Source organism: Doryrhamphus excisus, chromosome 5 (genome assembly GCF_030265055.1).
Source record: "Doryrhamphus excisus isolate RoL2022-K1 chromosome 5, RoL_Dexc_1.0, whole genome shotgun sequence".
In the NCBI taxonomy this organism is placed as follows: domain Eukaryota; kingdom Metazoa; phylum Chordata; class Actinopteri; order Syngnathiformes; family Syngnathidae; genus Doryrhamphus; species Doryrhamphus excisus.
In genome coordinates this window covers 3,550,294-3,567,498 of record NC_080470.1, presented here as the reverse complement: position 1 = coordinate 3,567,498, position 17,205 = coordinate 3,550,294, and the positions used below count along the sequence as shown (strand labels likewise).

The following is a 17,205-nucleotide window of genomic DNA, read 5'->3' as shown; positions in this document are numbered from 1 at the left end:
AGCACATCAACAGTCAGTATTTTTATATGCACAAAAAAATTGCATGAATTTATGATGATGAACCATCACAGTGCAGCGACCTGTATTGTTTCTGTGCAAGTTGTCAACCATCCAGGTCAATATCATCACCATAAATTCACAAGAGGGTAACTTAATCGGACATGTTGATATTGATAGCCAAACATATACCTCGAGTGTAAGAAACACATAAGCGCCATCTAGTGTTTTGGGAGGCAAACAGCATCTGGCCAATAATCGCAGTGGAGATCATGCATATAGTAAAACAAAGATGTTATGGGAAACCAGGTTCATTCATTCATTTTTTACCGCTTATCCTCGTGAGGGGTGCTGGAGTCTATCCCAGCGCAACCTCATTCATTTGTTCCAGAATGGTCTGTCTTTAACCAAATCATACATTAACCAAAACAATTTTTGCCAATAAGAAATAATGTAATTATTAGTTTGCTTCCCCCTTGTGGTTAGAAAGCAAATAAGGGTTGTCATTAATTAAGGAAACATCCACTCTGTATTGCACTACAGCGGAACTTGACTCTAACCAAATCGGACACTAACCAAATCCATTTTTGCCAATAAGAAATAATGTAATTATTGGTTTGGTTCCCCCTTGTGGTTGGAAAGCAAATAAGGGTTGTCATTAATTAAGGAAGCGTCCACTCTTAATTGTATGTACTAAGCGGAACCCCCGATTAACAACATTAATTTATTTCCGAAGGTCTGACTCTAACCAAATCGGACACTAACTAAATAATTTTTTGCCAATAAGAAATAATGTAATTATTGGTTTGGTTTCCCCTTGTGGTTGGAAAGCAAATAAGGGTTGTCATTAATTTAAGGAAGCATCCACTCTTGATTGTACTACAACGGAATTTTGGTTAACAACATTCATTTGTTCCAGAAGGTCTGACTCTAACCAAAACGGACACTAACCAAATACATTTTTCTAATAAGAAATAATGTAAGTCAAATTAATCCGTTCCAGAAAGTCAAACAAATGTTAACACAAAAGTTTATAGTTTTACAATTATACGTTTAGCATGCAGAAAAAAATTCTAAATGCCAATCAATGATGAATGAAAGTGATAAATTAATATTCATTAATTCATTTTCTTCCGCTTATCCTCACGAGGGTCGCGGGGGTGCTGGAGCCTATCCCAGCTGTCTGCGGCAGGGTACACCCTGGACTGGTGGCCAGCCAATCACAGGGCACATATAGACAAACAACCATTCACACTCACATTCATACCTATGGACAATTTGGAGTCGCCAATTAACCTAGCATGTTTTTGGAATGTGGGAGGAAACCGGAGTACCCGGAGAAAACCCACGCATGCACGGAGAGAACATACAGAGGGTGGAATTGAACTAGGGTCTCCTAGCTGTGAGGCCTAACCACTCGGAGGCCGTGCAGATTATTTCAGTCATTTACTGACTGCACCAACTAGCCAAAACTACTTTCTTCAACATCACAAACCATCCAGAACCTGTGGGGACGGGAAGTCACTATTGATGCACTACACTGCTGATGGGGATGTTATACAACATCATGTTAAAAAAATCATAATAATCCCTTTATTTTGACTTCTTTCACTTTTTATTCTCTAACAAGCAGTAACAAGTTTCGCTGTTGATGGAATTTCACCCAATAATGGAAAATACCAATCGTTTTGTGTATCCCTAAAGCAAGGGTGTCAATTGGTGTTTTTACACCAATGGCCTAATACTGAAAATCTAAGGATACGTAGGGCGACATTTTTCCATCCATCCATACATTGAATTAATTTTATTCTATAAACTACTGAGAACATTACTCCCAAATTCCAAAAAAAAAAAACATTTTCAGAACATTCTGTTACTGTTATGTAGTATATCAACATTTGGGTTTTGTCTTGTTGCATTATGTTGTGTTTTTACATTTTTTTAACTTACATTTCTTTGTACGGGTAGTCATGACTGGCCTTTGGGCTGCATTTTGTACACCCCTGCTCTAAAGACAAGAACTCTGTCGCCCTCTTTTGGCAGAAATGCCAAAACGCTCAAGTTGATTGCCAACCATTTATAATGGAAAAAATACCACTTTGGTTCAAAATATAAAAGCAATCCTGTTATGGAGCTAAAAAAAAAAAAAAAAGATCAACATATAAAAATAAATGAAAATATTGAAGGTATTTTATAATTTGAATAGGAGGAAATCAATGCGGTCCCGTGTTTGCATAACGATATGAGGCAGGCTGCTGGCTCCTGCAGAGATGCGGCACATAAGCGTTTAGTGCAAAAGTAACTTGAATTCAACGCTCACTTGCCAAGTGTGTGGTTAGAGCTTGTGAAATGGAGAACCATCTGTTTCCGAGAGAGGAGAATCCACCGACTCGGACCACAGCCAATAGCAGGACAGCGTGTACCATGCAGTTGTTTTAACTCTGCTAGTGACAGCAGGTTCTTATGAACTGTCTTTTCCAATCTAGCTCATATTGCCAGAGAAGGGAAGATGCGTATTTGTCTATGCTTTGAAAATAAAGCTGGCAAAGTTGTCCACTAAGGGCAGTGTTTTTCAACCTTTTTTGAGCCGCGGCACGTTTTTTTTTTTTTTACATTGGAAAAATCTTGTGGCACACCACTAACCAAAAAAATGTTCCAAAATGTCACCACGACCTCACACGTGCATCAATAAGTCTATCGGAGGAACAAGGTAGGTGTTGCCACACGGACCAATATTACATTGCTATGCTAGTCTTTACACCACAGACACTCCACAGTAGCCATGTTTTTACATCACCACTTTTTCTCTTTCCGAATGACCTTTCGGGAAACAATGGTATCCATAGAAAGGAATATTCCAATCTCTTGTCTACATGCACCGTGAAAATCAACCAGAATAGTCAATAGGGCATGCCCAGTAAAACGTAAACATTAACATCACGTGATACCGGCTTCCCCGAGTTTTTCTTTCACTTGTTGGAATAACTCCGTATTGCCAGTTTTTCGTCTGTCCAGTCTTGAAATTTAGTTTGAATCAAAAACAAACTTTGCTTAGCAGTCCAATGCCGATTGCTGGCCTCCATTTTTAAAAGTGAAGAACGTCTGGATCTGCGTGTTACGTCATATCTGAGCAATGCGCTGAAAGAACGCACCCGGGATAAATTTAAACAGGAAAAGATCAAATTCAATCTTGCTAATATTTTATAATTAAACTCAGGACATGTTTTATATAGATATATATTTTCTTTTTTTAATAAAACTGCACTTGTGAATGGCGTATAGAAGGGTTTAGATTCTGTTTCACAGATGGCGTTAATGCACACGAAAGCTGCTTGCCAACCGCCAATAAACAACAGAAGAAGAAAAACGCACTCTGACAACTTTCCGTTTGAGCGGGTACAAGATACCTGAATCGGATTGGTTAAAGGAATATTCCATCCCTGTTCAATTCTTTCCATTTGAGCAAATAAACCAAATGCAATTGGAATATTTGGGTCCATATATTCATGGCTATTGACATAATATTTGCAAATGATGATTAATCAATGTTAACTATAAAAAGTGATATTGGATAATTCCTCACCGCACACCTGACGGTTTCTCAAGGTACACTAGTGTGCCCGCGGCACAGTGGTTGAAAATCACTGCACTAAGGGAACAAAGGACCGTGTCACCATTACTCCAAATTATATAACTCATGTATCTTGACTCGTGATGACTAAAAACACTTTTTAAAAGTACAATTACAGATCCTTTACGATTTTGCAGCCCATTCCAATGCTCACCATTGCTTGTAGAAGAAATAAAAAAATCACAGCTTTTTGCTTTGAAGGCTTAAAAATATTAGAAACGCAGCTCATGCATTTCTTTATGTATTGCAGACATGATTGTGTGTGTTTGTGTGTGTGTTGTGACATGATAGGAGGGTCAACGTCATTCTTTTCTTGTTGAGGACAACCAAAACAATGTGAATCCATTCCCATTCCCATTTCTAGTACTACCACAGGAGGAGGATTAGGAGGGGGGGGGGCTGGTGTCGCCACATCTTCTCACATGTTGAGTCCTTCAGTCCAGATGGAACCAAAAGGAGCTACTAGACTTTTGGGCCAGGATGGTCTATTTCATTTGAATGTCCACTTTCGGATCCTTCCCCTCCCGGTGAGGGGATCTCATCCGGAATGCCGTTTAAGTCAGACCTGGAAGCCGGCCTCTCTGACGTCTGTGAAGAAGATGATCCATCCCCGGATCTGGGTGGCGGTGCCCCGTTCAAGCACGTCCCCGCGTCAGATTTTCCGAAATTAAACAATTTGCCAGGGTTGAAGGCCTTATTGGGTGACTGAGAACGCTCCTGGGAGCTGCTACCTGATGATGAGGATGATGTCGTGGTCGCGGCGTTAGCGGTGTTGCTCGCCGCAACCGCCGCCGCACACTCCTTCTTATTGTCAGGTGATTTGAGGAATTTGAAACTCAAGAATCCGGGCAGCTTTGGTTCGCTACCGGTGGGCGACTGAGGAGAACGGGCGCCGCCCGATGAGAACTTGCTCTGAAGCGGTATGATCTGTTTCAGCTTCATCACGTTGTTGTTAGCCAACAGAGAGCTGGGTCTCTTGGGCTTGTCCGACCCGCCGCTTCCACCACCCGCCACACCGCCACTGCCGGGACGCGACTTGCCGCTGTGGCTTTTGTCGTGGTGGTGGTCCCCGGAGGAGTCGCCCTTACCGTCGTCCCTGTCCCTTTCCCTGCGGGCCATGTGCTCCGCTTGCCTCTGCCTCTCCTCCTCTTCCCTCTTCTTCCTCTGCAGCTGCTGGTAGTGCTGCTGAGCTTGCCGCTCGTGCTTCTGCAGAGGCAGGGAAACACATTTCTCAATTACCACAGTGGAACCCGTTTATGTCGATGTCCCTCGGACTGGCTGATGTCAACATGTGCTTATTATTTATTATTCTTCTCTATTCCGTTTTTTCCAAAAGTTGCCATTTTTGAATTGAATGCATCACATAGGAAGAAGCAAAGCTTATTAAATCCTACCCCTCCATCTGGTACTTTTACAATCAGTAACTGTTACATTTGTTCACTTCCTGCTTTCCATAATACAGTTTAAGGTTTTATTTTTTATTTTTTATTATTATTAATTTTTTTTATAATGTACAGTGTACCGGAGTAGGAGGTGATATGACCATCCAATGACATAATGGTTACCATAGTAAGTGTCAATATAGTGATATATATAGCACATCATGACTGTTTCAAAACTCTTCATCCTTGTATTTAGCAAACATCTGGTACTTTTACAATCAGTAACTGTTACATTTGTTCACTTCCTGCTTTCCTAATATAGTTTAAGGGTTTTTTATTTTTTTTTTTTTTTTGTCAAATCAGTTCCCAGTTCCATATGTCCAAAAGGAGTAGGAAGAAGCAAAGCTTATTAAATCCTACCCCTCCATTTGGTACTTTTACAATCAGTAACTCTTACATTTGTTCACCTCCTGCTTTCATAATATAGTTTAAGGTTTTTTTAAATTTTTGTCAAATCAGTTCCCAGTTCCATATGTCCAAAAGGAGTAGGAAGAAGCAAAGCTTATTAAATCCTACCCCTCATACCCCTCATCCTACCCCATAATGTTAAAGATTATATTTAGAAGTTCATAATCTAGTTTTGTATCCTGCTGTGTGGAAATTCACTGGAACCAATTAACTTGTTTTACTGTGAACAATTTGAGCACGTAAACAAGGAAGTGAGGACAGTTGATGTGCACTTTTGAACGTTACTCAGGGTCACATTTGATGGTGACGGTTGGTCAAAATGTACAGGGATTGGACATAGGCAGTGCATAGTTGCGATGAGTTGAATTTGCATGAACTGACATGATTGTCAAAATTGCTAAATCCAGGAAGCTCAGACTGCTGCTTACAGAACACAAAAACTTGGCCTTTTTGTGGCTTTTTTGTCACTAATTTCAATCTGACAATGGAGATTTAGAATTAGAAGCAATGGCTCTCTGTATTACCTGATGAACTCCATCTCATCTTCCCAATACCTGCTTTAAATTAAGGAGATATTAATCTAGGCTACCTAAGTGGTTGGTTTTTTTTCCTCATATATAAATCACCTTAAAGGCCTCCCTGCGCTGATAATCCAGTTTAGCCATCTCCTCTCTGACCCATGTGGGTATGTCGGGAATGGCCACATGGATGACATACTTCAAGAGGACGGCAAAGTGCTGCAGGCAGACAGGTAGACAGGAGGATGAGATTACAAAAAAAAAAAAAAAAAAAGCACAATTTCAATGCAATATGGAACAAAATGAAACAGCCATACACACTCATGGCATGTTAGCTTGAACTATTTCTGGTACAGCACTCAGGGTGTTTAATTCTCCTCCAGATAAGACAGACTTCTGTATCAGGCCAAGACGGCGCTGCAGGCTGTTTACCTTATCTTATTATAGGCAGCCATGCAGCTCTGGGCTCGCTCAGCCAGAACCTAAATATGTTACGGGTAGTTGAGGACAAATGAAAAGATTTGCAGCACTCTTCTATCTTCTGATGTGAAAGGTGTGCTTTAGCTGTAAATAAACCTATAGTTCATCTTCAAAGTTAGCTTAGTTCCAAACCTACAATTGGATAGCAGACAACCTGACTAAACTACAGTAAACCTCGGATATATCGGATTCAATTGTTCCCACTGGTTTTGTCCGATATAAGCGAAATCCGTTATATGCGTATACCGGAAAATGTCCGTTTTACGCATATATCGGATTTATATCCGGTATATGCGTAAATCGGATTTTATCCGTTATAAAAAGGCACTTCCTTGACTATGTTTCCAATGTACCTGGACACGCAGGCAACGCTGCAAATGACGTCGTATAGCGGCCTGTCACGATTCGGCGAATCGGAGCGCCACGATGCGGCCATCCGATATATGCGAGGGAAATTTAATGGAAATGCATTGGAACGGGACTGGAGATTTTGTCCGAAATAGGCGAAATCCGTTATAAAAAAATACGATATATGCAATGAATTTTTATTGGAAATGCATTACAGAAAAATCGGTTCTTTTTTATCTGTCCGTTGTGAGCGAATTTCCGATATATCCGAGTCCGATATATCCGAGGTTTACTGTACATTCATTCATTCATTCATTCATTCATTTTCTACCGCTTTTTCCTCACGAGGGTCACGGGGGTGCTGGAGCCTATCCCAGCTGTCTTCGGGCAAGAGAGGCTAGTCGCCAGCCAATCACAGGGCACATATAGACAAACAACCATTCACACTCACATTCATACCTATGGACAATTTGGAGTCGCTAATTAACCTAGCATGTTTTTGGAATGTGGGAGGAAACCGGAATACCCGGAGAAAACCCACACATGCACGGGGAGAACATGCAAACTCCACACAGAGATGGCCGAGGGTGGAATTGAACCCTGGTCCCCTAGCTGCGCTAACCACTAGACCACCGTGCTGCCGACTAAACTACAGTGATTATTAGTTATTTTGTTGTCAGTTTATAAAGTGTGTTTACCTGTATTTACTAGTACTGTGGAATACTGCTGGGTTTTTTTTGGGGGGGGGGGCAAGGGGAACGGACGCAAGCGCAGGCAGAACATGCAAACGGCACACGGAGATCAGTTCAAGTCAAGTAGAAAAGAGCTGCAGTACCTCGAGGATGACAATGGAGATGATGGCCATCTCAGGGCTTAGCCAGGGGAAGAGCCGTTGGAGCTGACCGCACTGACCAATCAGATAACAGTTCACAATGATGGCAATCAAACCCATGGCTTCCATTGCAGCCTGCAGCATGAAATTTAAAAAAGTACAATTAGAAAACCTGAAGAAAGTCTTTCACTTCTGGGTTGTTGTTCTTACCTGCCACTGGCCAATACTCTCCACTCTGAGACCAAAGGGCCTCTGTAGACCCGTGCAGAGCTTGAAGGCATCGCTGCGTATCTCAATGATGTTGTTGATGAGCGCGCACAACGCAGCCAGTGGAAAGGCTGAGGAGAATAGCACCACGTAGCCAAACTGAACAAACATCTCTTGGTAATCCTGGAAGGTGTCCTGAGAGAAGATTGTCTGTCGTTACTCCACATAGTACAGCACTATTGAGGACCAAGCCGTAAAGCAGGGGTCTCAAACACGCGGGCCCCACCCTTGATATGAAAGTTTAATGTTAGTGCGGCCCTCGCAAGTTTGATATGGATGCTGTATGGTATCATGTACCCAGAAAAAATTATTACGTTTGATTCATGTTCATGTTAAAGGTTAAATAACTGTTAATAGTTATCCTCCCTATCCGTGTGGAAGTGGTAAGTTTTTGGCTATTTAAGTTGAAAGGAAATAACTTGAAGGCTACTGTTTAGGTCGCTAGCTCTCTAGTTTGTGAGTTAGCATGTGTCTCAAGACCCTGCAGTTGCGCAATATGTTGTAAATAAAAAAAGAGTATAAATGTGACTATAGTCGTGTTTTGTCATGTCTACAGGGCTCTAATAATGCTTTGTTCTGCGTGCTAACCACTTGTCCGCCGTGCAGCCACTATTATTATTATTCATTTATTATTATTGCCAGGTCGCTAGAGTATCCTTGAATATGTTCAAGGATCGTCTTCTGAAAATGACTGTATGATGACTGTAATTTATTGAATTACTATGTCATTTAATTGTTGTATTTAGTGTTTTTATTACTGTATTTGATTCCTTGTGTGTTCTGTGTACTACGCGAGTAGCTTAAATGTTAATTTACTGATATGTTTCGGCTTACCACAGTGACGGGAATTTGTTCCTAACAATTGTCATTGCCCTCTAGTGGCTTTCTGCAGTACTGCAGTACAGGTACTGTAGTGCGTTTATACTGACAAAGGCTAAAACTTAATAGGATAATTCATTAATTCATTGCAAAATAATACAGTATTTAGGATAGAATTTATTTCTATTTTATTTTAGGACAGCTTTCATCCCTCACAGTGTCAGCCAAGAACAATTTTGGCTCTCGGACAAAAGTAGTTAATGATCTCTTCCCCTTGGGGCTGCAATAAGCATAAATGTGACATCAGAGCTATCAGACAGTTTGTAATATTGCCAATGATTTACTTGACTACACAGACACAATGCAAAAAAGACGGGGAAACAATAATATATAATATCAAATTATTTGTACAAATTACTGTTTACGCTGTAAAATTGTTGTTCATATTTGATGTCATCTATTTATTCTCCACATTATTTATTATTTATTATTATACGGGAGCCAGTCAACGACATTTCGTTGGCAATTTCACTGCTGTGTGATTGTGCAATGACAATAAAAATCTATCCATCCATCCATCTGTCCATCCGTCCATCCGTCTATCCATCCGTCCATCCATCTATCACAATTAGCTCTATCTATCCGTCTATCCATCCGTCCGTCCGTCTATCACAATTAGCTCTATCTATCCGTCTATCCATCCGTCTATCCATCCGTCCGTCCGTCCGTCCATCCATCTATCACAATTAGCTCTATCTATCCATCTATCCATTCATCCGTCCGTCCGTCCGTCCGTCCGTCCGTCCGTCCGTCACAATTAGCTCCGTCCGTCCGTCTATCCATCCATCCGTCCATCCATCTATCACAATTAGCTCTATCTATCCATCTATCCGTCTGTCCGTCCGTCCATCCAGCCATCCTTCTATCCGTCCGTCCGTCCGTCTGTCTGTCTGTCCGTCTGTCTGTCCATCTGTCTATCCGTCTGTCTATCCGTCTGTCTATCCGTCCATCCATCTATCACAATTAGCTCTATCCATCTATCCATCTATCCATCTTTCCATCTATCTATCTGCTTATGTAAAACTACAGTACTACTGTATTTGTGTAGTGGTACATACAGTATGAAATGTATTATAATATACCAATGTATTAATATACCAATGTATTAATATACCAATGTATTAATATACCAATGCATGTGGTGCATATTTTGACTTCTCACCTCTCGGCATTGGCAAAGCTCCTTGGTTGCTTTTTTCTACGCTAGTGCAGTATTGTAGTACTCTATGTGTACAGCACATGGCAGGATACCACTGCAGGTGATGTACTGCTATTTTCTACTTCTACGTTTCTCCTTCTATACCTCGTTTCTTGTCCCATTTACCTCATAAGTCTGCATGCAGCTTTCCATCTCCGCCTGAGCCAGCGTGGTGCTCTCCTTCTCTTCCGGAGGGTCAATCCATGATTCCCTCCTCGTTCTGGGCTCGGTCCTTTCAGCGCTCCTTCCTCTTCTCCGGTGACGCAACAACGCGCCGCTCTCACTCCCCGATGCAGGTGGAGCGGCACAGGCGGTGCCGACGGCGTAACTGATTCCTTCAGCCGCACACACCACGCCCCCGCCTGCCTCCTTCACATCATGGATGCCGTTATCAGCGTCGTCGTCACACATTTCAAACACAGAGGCCGGGTCCAAGCCTTTTTCCACCATAGTGGGGCTCCCCTCCGATGCGAAACTGTTGTCCATGGGGTGACCGCTGCACGGTGGCCTCCTTTCCATCTAAAAAAATAGCCATTCATTCCATTATTTGTAGAATTCCTATTTGATATAATAGAATTCCTATTTGTGGAATTCATTCCACAGGACTCGCATTGACATACAGATGTTTACCTTCTCGATGAAGCTGACTTTCCTCAGTTTCAAACCACAGTCTAGTAGACCTTCCTCTTCTGTCTCTCCTTCACTGAACCTCCCACTGTCGGCCTCGTCCCTCTCGCCGCACTCCTCCTCGTCAGGTACCCCGCATCCCCCATTCAAACACTTCTTTTCCCTGCAATCAAGTAAATCAAATCAACTTTATTTGTATAGCACTTTTCCTGCAAAGACACGCAACACAAAGTGCTTTACAGAATTAAAAACAATTACCGCAATTAAAAGGAAAAACAATTACTAAGAAAGCCCCTCCCTATCCGTGTGGAAGTGGTAAGTTTTTGGCTATTTAAGTTGAAAGGAAATAACTGGAAGGCTACCGTTTAGGTCGCTAGCTCTCTAGTTTGCGAGTTAGCATGTGTCTCAAGACCCTGCAGTTGCGCAATATGTTGTAAATAAAAAGAGTATAAATGTGACTATAGTCGTGTTTTGTCATGTCTACAGGGCTCTAATAATGCTTTGTTCATTTTAATCTGAAAAAAATAATTTGTCTACCCACCAACTATATGTGGTTTCTTAAGTTTTTATTGCAGTAAACCTCGGATATATCGGACTCGGATATATCGGAAATTCGCTCACAACGGACAGATAAAAAAAAACAATTTTTCTGTAATGCATTTCCAATAAAAATTCATTGCATATATCGGATTTTTTATAACGGATTTCGCCTATTTCGGACAAAACCTCCAGTCCCGTTCCAATGCATTTCCATGAAATTTCCCTCGCATATATCGGATGGCCGCATCGTGGCGCTCCGATTTGCCGAATCGTGACAGGCCGCTATACGACGTCATTTGCAGCGTTTGCAGCGTTGCCAGCGCGTCCAGGTACATTGGAAACATAGTCAAGGAAGTGCCTTTTTATAACGTATAAAATCCGATTTACGCATATACCGGATATAAATCCGATATATGCGTAAAACGGACATTTTCCGGTATACGCATATAACGGATTTCGCTTATATCGGACAAAACCAGTGGGAACAATTGAATCCGATATATCAGAGGTTTACTGTAGTATGAAATGGTTGCGTAAATGTAGTGTAGTGCATCAAATATGTATCGTCATATGCATTGCATATTATGATTTTAAAAAAAACTGACCTCCTGTCTGGCTGCCCGACCCCGGGCCTGGTGCCTCTCAGACCAGGTCCTGGCATGCCCGTGTCGGTGGGCGAGGCCTGGGCTTTTCCAGCTGCCAGCCGAGTGTATTTTAGCAGCACTGAGAGCAGTAGGTCCCACAGAGCTCGCAAAGTGAGCTCGCCCAGCTTGTGGCGCTCATACACGTAAGGCTGCAGCACCTCCTTCACGTTTTGGAGGAACTGGCGTATGATGAGCAGAGTGGCCAGCATCTGAGAACAACAGTCACATGTGTCATGAACAATGTTTAATGTTCCTCGCAACACCCACAGAATACTGTTAAGCCAGTAAAAATATGAATATAAACAGTTTCATCACTGATTTCAGTATGCAAGTTCTTTCTGTAACATCATTGACTCAAACTCATCATAGTCTTCCAGGAAAGTAATATCAACTCCACTATATGAATAATGAAAAATTGTCCATAATTGTCTTAAAGCTCGCTTCTGAATCCTCCACACGCCACCATTGCAATTTACAAGACAGGCAAGAAAATCATCATTCATAAAAAAAACATTAAAAGTTCTTACCTCCTTGAGCCGCTCCATATCTTTGAGGTAGAATCCGATGTAAAAAAGGCTGAGATATGAATTAACAAACTGAAACTGTAAGAGAAGATGACATGCCATAAAAAGGGAAGAAAGGAAACAATTGTAAAATAGACTTACAGTGGAAACCTTGGTTAGCATTGTTGGTTAAACCACAATTTTGACTCGGTTTGCGTACATTTTCCAGTTAGCGTACAATATGCACGGTTCTTACGGATTCCATACTTTTTCCAGACTATGTAAATGAATGTGTATCATAAGAGCTGCAAAAATTAATTGATGCATGGACGATTAATCAATTACCCATTTAATCGACAACTATTTTTAGTATTTAATCTTTTTCACATTTTCATGAAGGTAAAAGTAACCTTAAAAAGGACCTACAGTAAACCTCGGATATATCGGATTCAATTGTTCCCACTGGTTTTGTCCGATATAAGCGAAATCCGTTATATGCGTATACCGGAAAATGTCCGTTTTACGCATATATCGGATTTATATCCGGTATATGCGTAAATGGGATTTTATCCGTTATAAAAAGGCACTTCCTTGACTATGTTTCCAATGTACCTGGACGCGCAGGCAACGCTGCAAACGCTGCAAATGACGTCGTATAGCGGCCTGTCACGATTCGGCGAATCGGAGCGCCACGATGCGGCCATCCGATATATGCGAGGGAAATTTCATGGAAATGCATTGGAACGGGACTGGAGATTTTGTCCGAAATAGGCGAAATCCGTTATAAAAAATCCGATATATGCAATGAATTTTTATTGGAAATGCATTACAGAAAAATCGGTTCTTTTTTATATGTCCGTTGTGAGCGAATTTCCGATATATCCGAGTGCGATATATCCGAGGTTTACTGTATTATGCTTTTTTTCTCTTTTCTTTAAGTTTCTACAATATTGTATTCTCATGTTAAATGATGCCAACGTGTCAGATACTAATGAGGTTTTTACATCTGTAAGTGAGCCCTGGAAGCAGTTTTGGAGGGCTCTACACAAGTTTTTCTTAACACAGAGTTCTACTGACGTCACCGCAACTAAGACTTCCTTGGAAGCGCATGCCTAGTTGAGTTTGGGCTACCAGCAGATATTTTTTCCGGTGTGAGGCAAAGCTAATTTTGTTTAGTTTAGGCAAGCATCAGGCAGAAGTGGTTGGAGTTTCGGGTTCCCAGCCAGCAAGGGAGAAATACAGTAAACCTCGGATATATCGGACTCGGATATATCGGAAATTCGCTCACAACGGACAGATAAAAAAGAACCGATTTTTCTGTAATGCATTTCCAATAAAAATTCATTGCATATATCGGATTTTTTATAACGGATTTCGCCTATTTCGGACAAAATCTCCAGTCCCGTTCCAATGCATTTCCATGAAATTTCCCTCGTATATATCGGATGGCCGCATCGTTATGCTAATCTTGTTGATGTCACTGGCTATTGTCTTTCTCCTGGCTCCAGATTTAGGACAAATATAAAAGTGAGTGACGTCAATAATACTAGCACAGCAGTGAATGAGATCTTAACCTCACTATTGGAAATAACGTAGGCCTGACGGGCATAACAGGGCCTAGCTTAATTAACAATTTGTTATGCTCAGAGTCCAATAAAGTTAAATTCTCATTACCTTACGTCTCTTTTCATTGCCCAGTCCAGGTACATTGGAAACATAGTCAAGGAAGTGCCTTTTTATAACGGATAAAATCCGATTTACGCATATACCGGATATAAATCCGATATATGCGTAAAACTGACATTTTCCGGTATACGCATATAACAGATTTCGCTTATATCGGACAAAACCAGTGAGAACAATTGAATCCCATATATCCGAGGTTTACTGTATAATCAACTGTCAACGGCAGTGTTTAGTGAACGTGGGCCAGTACGACACTGGAATAAACCGTTGCTGAAGTCCGACGCCTTTCCAATGTTACTTGGTCGTGTCGAAGACTCAGAAGAGCAAGCTTTAAGTCACAATTTCGGTAAAGTAATCAAACTAAAGGGTTTCGGCAGCTGTCTGAAAGTCCTCGGGAGCACTTGGGAGTGTGACCAATCACAGTGGAGTGGGCTCGGCGGGAAGCGTACCTGGACGGGGGCCGGTGGTGGAGTAAATTACACAGACCATTTAAGCAGGAGGCAGGGAATCCATGAAAACACCGCAGGAAGAGGTGCATAGTCTGGAAGATCTAGAGAGCTTTCTGTGCAGGTTATCATTTGTAGCTGCTCTATAGGAGTCCACAAACTCAATTCAAAGGCCCGAAAATTAGTATAATAGGTCCAATTGGATTTGTATTATTTATTTTAGGAAAAACTGATTAACATCCGTTTTGGTTAGAGTCTGACCTTCTGAAACAAATTAATGACGCTAACCAAGGTTCCACCGTAGTAGTAAACGTTACTAAAGATGACTCACAAGAACCATTTTGATGATGAGATTTTTCTCATAGGCACTCTGGAGTCGATAGTTTTCTGTGGAAACAGTACAAATCAACATCTTCTCTGGTACTCTAGTTTCTTAAATACAAACTTATTTTGTACTTGAATCAGAAAACAAACTCTCACCCATGTCATTGAGCCAGCAGGCAATTTTCCTGTACACCTCATCGCATGCAGTCACAGTGATAGCGAGCATGATTTTAGGGATGAAGCGAGCCATCCGAGGCATTTCTTTGATCCCCATTACAAACTCCTGCAAACACAAATCAATCACCTTTACGTTCATATTTATAGTATCTCAACTTTTGAAGTGTTTTATGAAACTGCTGAATCACAGAAAGTTGTGTCATTAGGAAAGAGGTCCCTGCGTGGACAGGAACAGGGACCAAAAAGCACAGAACAAGAGGCGTAATCTGTCATTATAACAAAACAAAATATATTTTGTGTTTTTTGCACACAGTTGCAACACTAGAAATGTGAATATTTGATCGGTTTAGCCACAGAGCACTCCACAGTGAATGACAACGTAACGACAATGATTTGAGATTGCAGAGTAGCTAATAAGATGAAATGGTAAATGTAGCTGATTCACTGTAGTACAGTCATCACTCGCTATATCGCGGTTCGAATATCATCCCTGTTGATCGCTGTTTCATGGTCGAATATGATCTATATGACATAAGATTACATGACATTTTATTCTAGACTGAGATTGAGTACAAAACAAGGTTCTCCTCTCATTCTGTGTGGAAGTGGTAGTTTTATGGCTTGTTTGTCGTTCTTCATCAAATCAAATCAACTTTATTTGTATAGCACTTTTCCTGCAAAGACATGCAACACAAAGTGCTTTACAGAGTTAAAAACAATTACTACAATTAAAATAAATAAAATAAATAAATACTACTGTATTTGAATTAAGTAAATTGGAGAGGCTGACTAGTTACATCACTAGCTTGCTATGCTAGCAGCCGTAATCATTCATTCATTCATTTTCTACCGCTTTTTCCTCACGAGGGTCGCGGGGGTGCTGGAGCCTATCCCAGCTGTCTTTGGGCGAGAGGCGGGGTACACCCTGGACTGGTCGCCGGCCAATCACAGGGCACATATAGACAAACAACCATTCACACTCACATTCATACCTATGGACAATTTGGAGTTGCCAATTAACCTAGCATGTTTTTGGAATGTGGGTGGGAGTACCCGGAGAAAACCCACGCATGTACGGGGAGAACATGCAAACTCCACAAATGACAAATGTTGGGAATTGTGTTGTTAATGCTGTTCCTTAATTTTTGTATTTTAACAATTATACAGTATATTTTTCATCATAATAATACAACTTTATTCTTTGAAAATATTTTTACCTATAATATTGTGACTTTATTCCCCTAATATATTTTTGCTGTTTTTTTACCATTTATTTTTTTATTATATTTTTCGGAAATTCACTTATAGACATCTGTAGCCTGACAAATGTTGGGAATTGTGCTGTTAATGCTGTTCCTTGTCTGGATCAGGTGTCAGAGGATTGTTAATTTTTGTATTTTAACAATTATACATTTATTTTATTCTCCTAATATATTTTTGCTGTTTTTTTTTCCATTTTATTGTTTTATTATATTTTTCGGAAATTCACTTATAGGTTATCTGTAGCCTGACAAATGTTGGGAATTGTGCTGTTAATGCTGTTCCTTGTCTGGATCAGGATTGTTAATTTTTGTATTTCAACAATTATACAGTATATTTTTCATCATAATAATACAACTTTATTCTTCGAAAATATGTTTTTACCTATAATATTGTGACTTTATTCTCCTAATATATTTTTGCGGGGTTTTTTTTCCATTATATTTTTTTATTATATTTTTCAGAAATTCACTTATAGACTGTAGCCTGACAAATGTTAGGAATTGTGCTGTTAATGCTGTTCCTTGTCTGGATCAGGTGTCATAGGATTGTTAATTTTTGTATTTAAAAAATTACACAGTATATTTTTCATCATAATAATACAACTTTATTCTTTGAAAATATTTTTTACCTATAATATTGTGACTTTATTCTCCTAATATATTTTTTGCTGGTTATTTTTTCCCTTTTATTGTTTTATTATATTTTTCAGAAATTCACTTATAGACATCTGTTCCTTGTCTGGATCAGGTGTCATAGGATTGTTAATTTTTGTATTTTAACAATTATACAGTATATTTTTCATCATAATAATACAACTTTATTCTTTGAAAATATTTTTTACCTCTAATATTTTGACTTTATTCTCCTAATATATTTTTGCCGTTTTTTTTTTCCCCATTTTATTGTTTTATTATATTTTTAGATGTGCCACGGGCTGCAAATGGTCCCCTAATTTAGATTCTATTGTTTGTATTTTATTGCTACAGTATAGTGAC

The 17,205-nt window shown here is 40.2% G+C and overlaps 1 protein-coding gene across 3 annotated transcripts in view; it reads right to left on the bottom strand.

Moving 5' to 3' along the window:
- Nucleotides 1-3,918: 3,918 nt before the first annotated feature.
- ano8b (anoctamin 8b) overlaps nucleotides 3,919-17,205 on the bottom strand; it is a 57,004-nt gene continuing 43,717 nt past the window's right edge. For all 3 annotated transcript variants that reach the window (XM_058072324.1, XM_058072323.1, XM_058072325.1), the window contains 10 exons: nucleotides 14,927-15,053; nucleotides 14,778-14,833; nucleotides 12,339-12,413; nucleotides 11,773-12,020; nucleotides 10,631-10,790; nucleotides 10,127-10,519; nucleotides 7,867-8,058; nucleotides 7,660-7,791; nucleotides 6,105-6,215; nucleotides 3,919-4,834 (listed from right to left, as the gene is read on the bottom strand). In XM_058072324.1, the coding sequence (XP_057928307.1) occupies nucleotides 4,091-4,834; nucleotides 6,105-6,215; nucleotides 7,660-7,791; nucleotides 7,867-8,058; nucleotides 10,127-10,519; nucleotides 10,631-10,790; nucleotides 11,773-12,020; nucleotides 12,339-12,413; nucleotides 14,778-14,833; nucleotides 14,927-15,053 (2,238 nt within the window). In that variant the 3' untranslated portion in view covers nucleotides 3,919-4,090. The remainder of the gene's footprint in view (nucleotides 4,835-6,104; nucleotides 6,216-7,659; nucleotides 7,792-7,866; nucleotides 8,059-10,126; nucleotides 10,520-10,630; nucleotides 10,791-11,772; nucleotides 12,021-12,338; nucleotides 12,414-14,777; nucleotides 14,834-14,926; nucleotides 15,054-17,205) is intronic.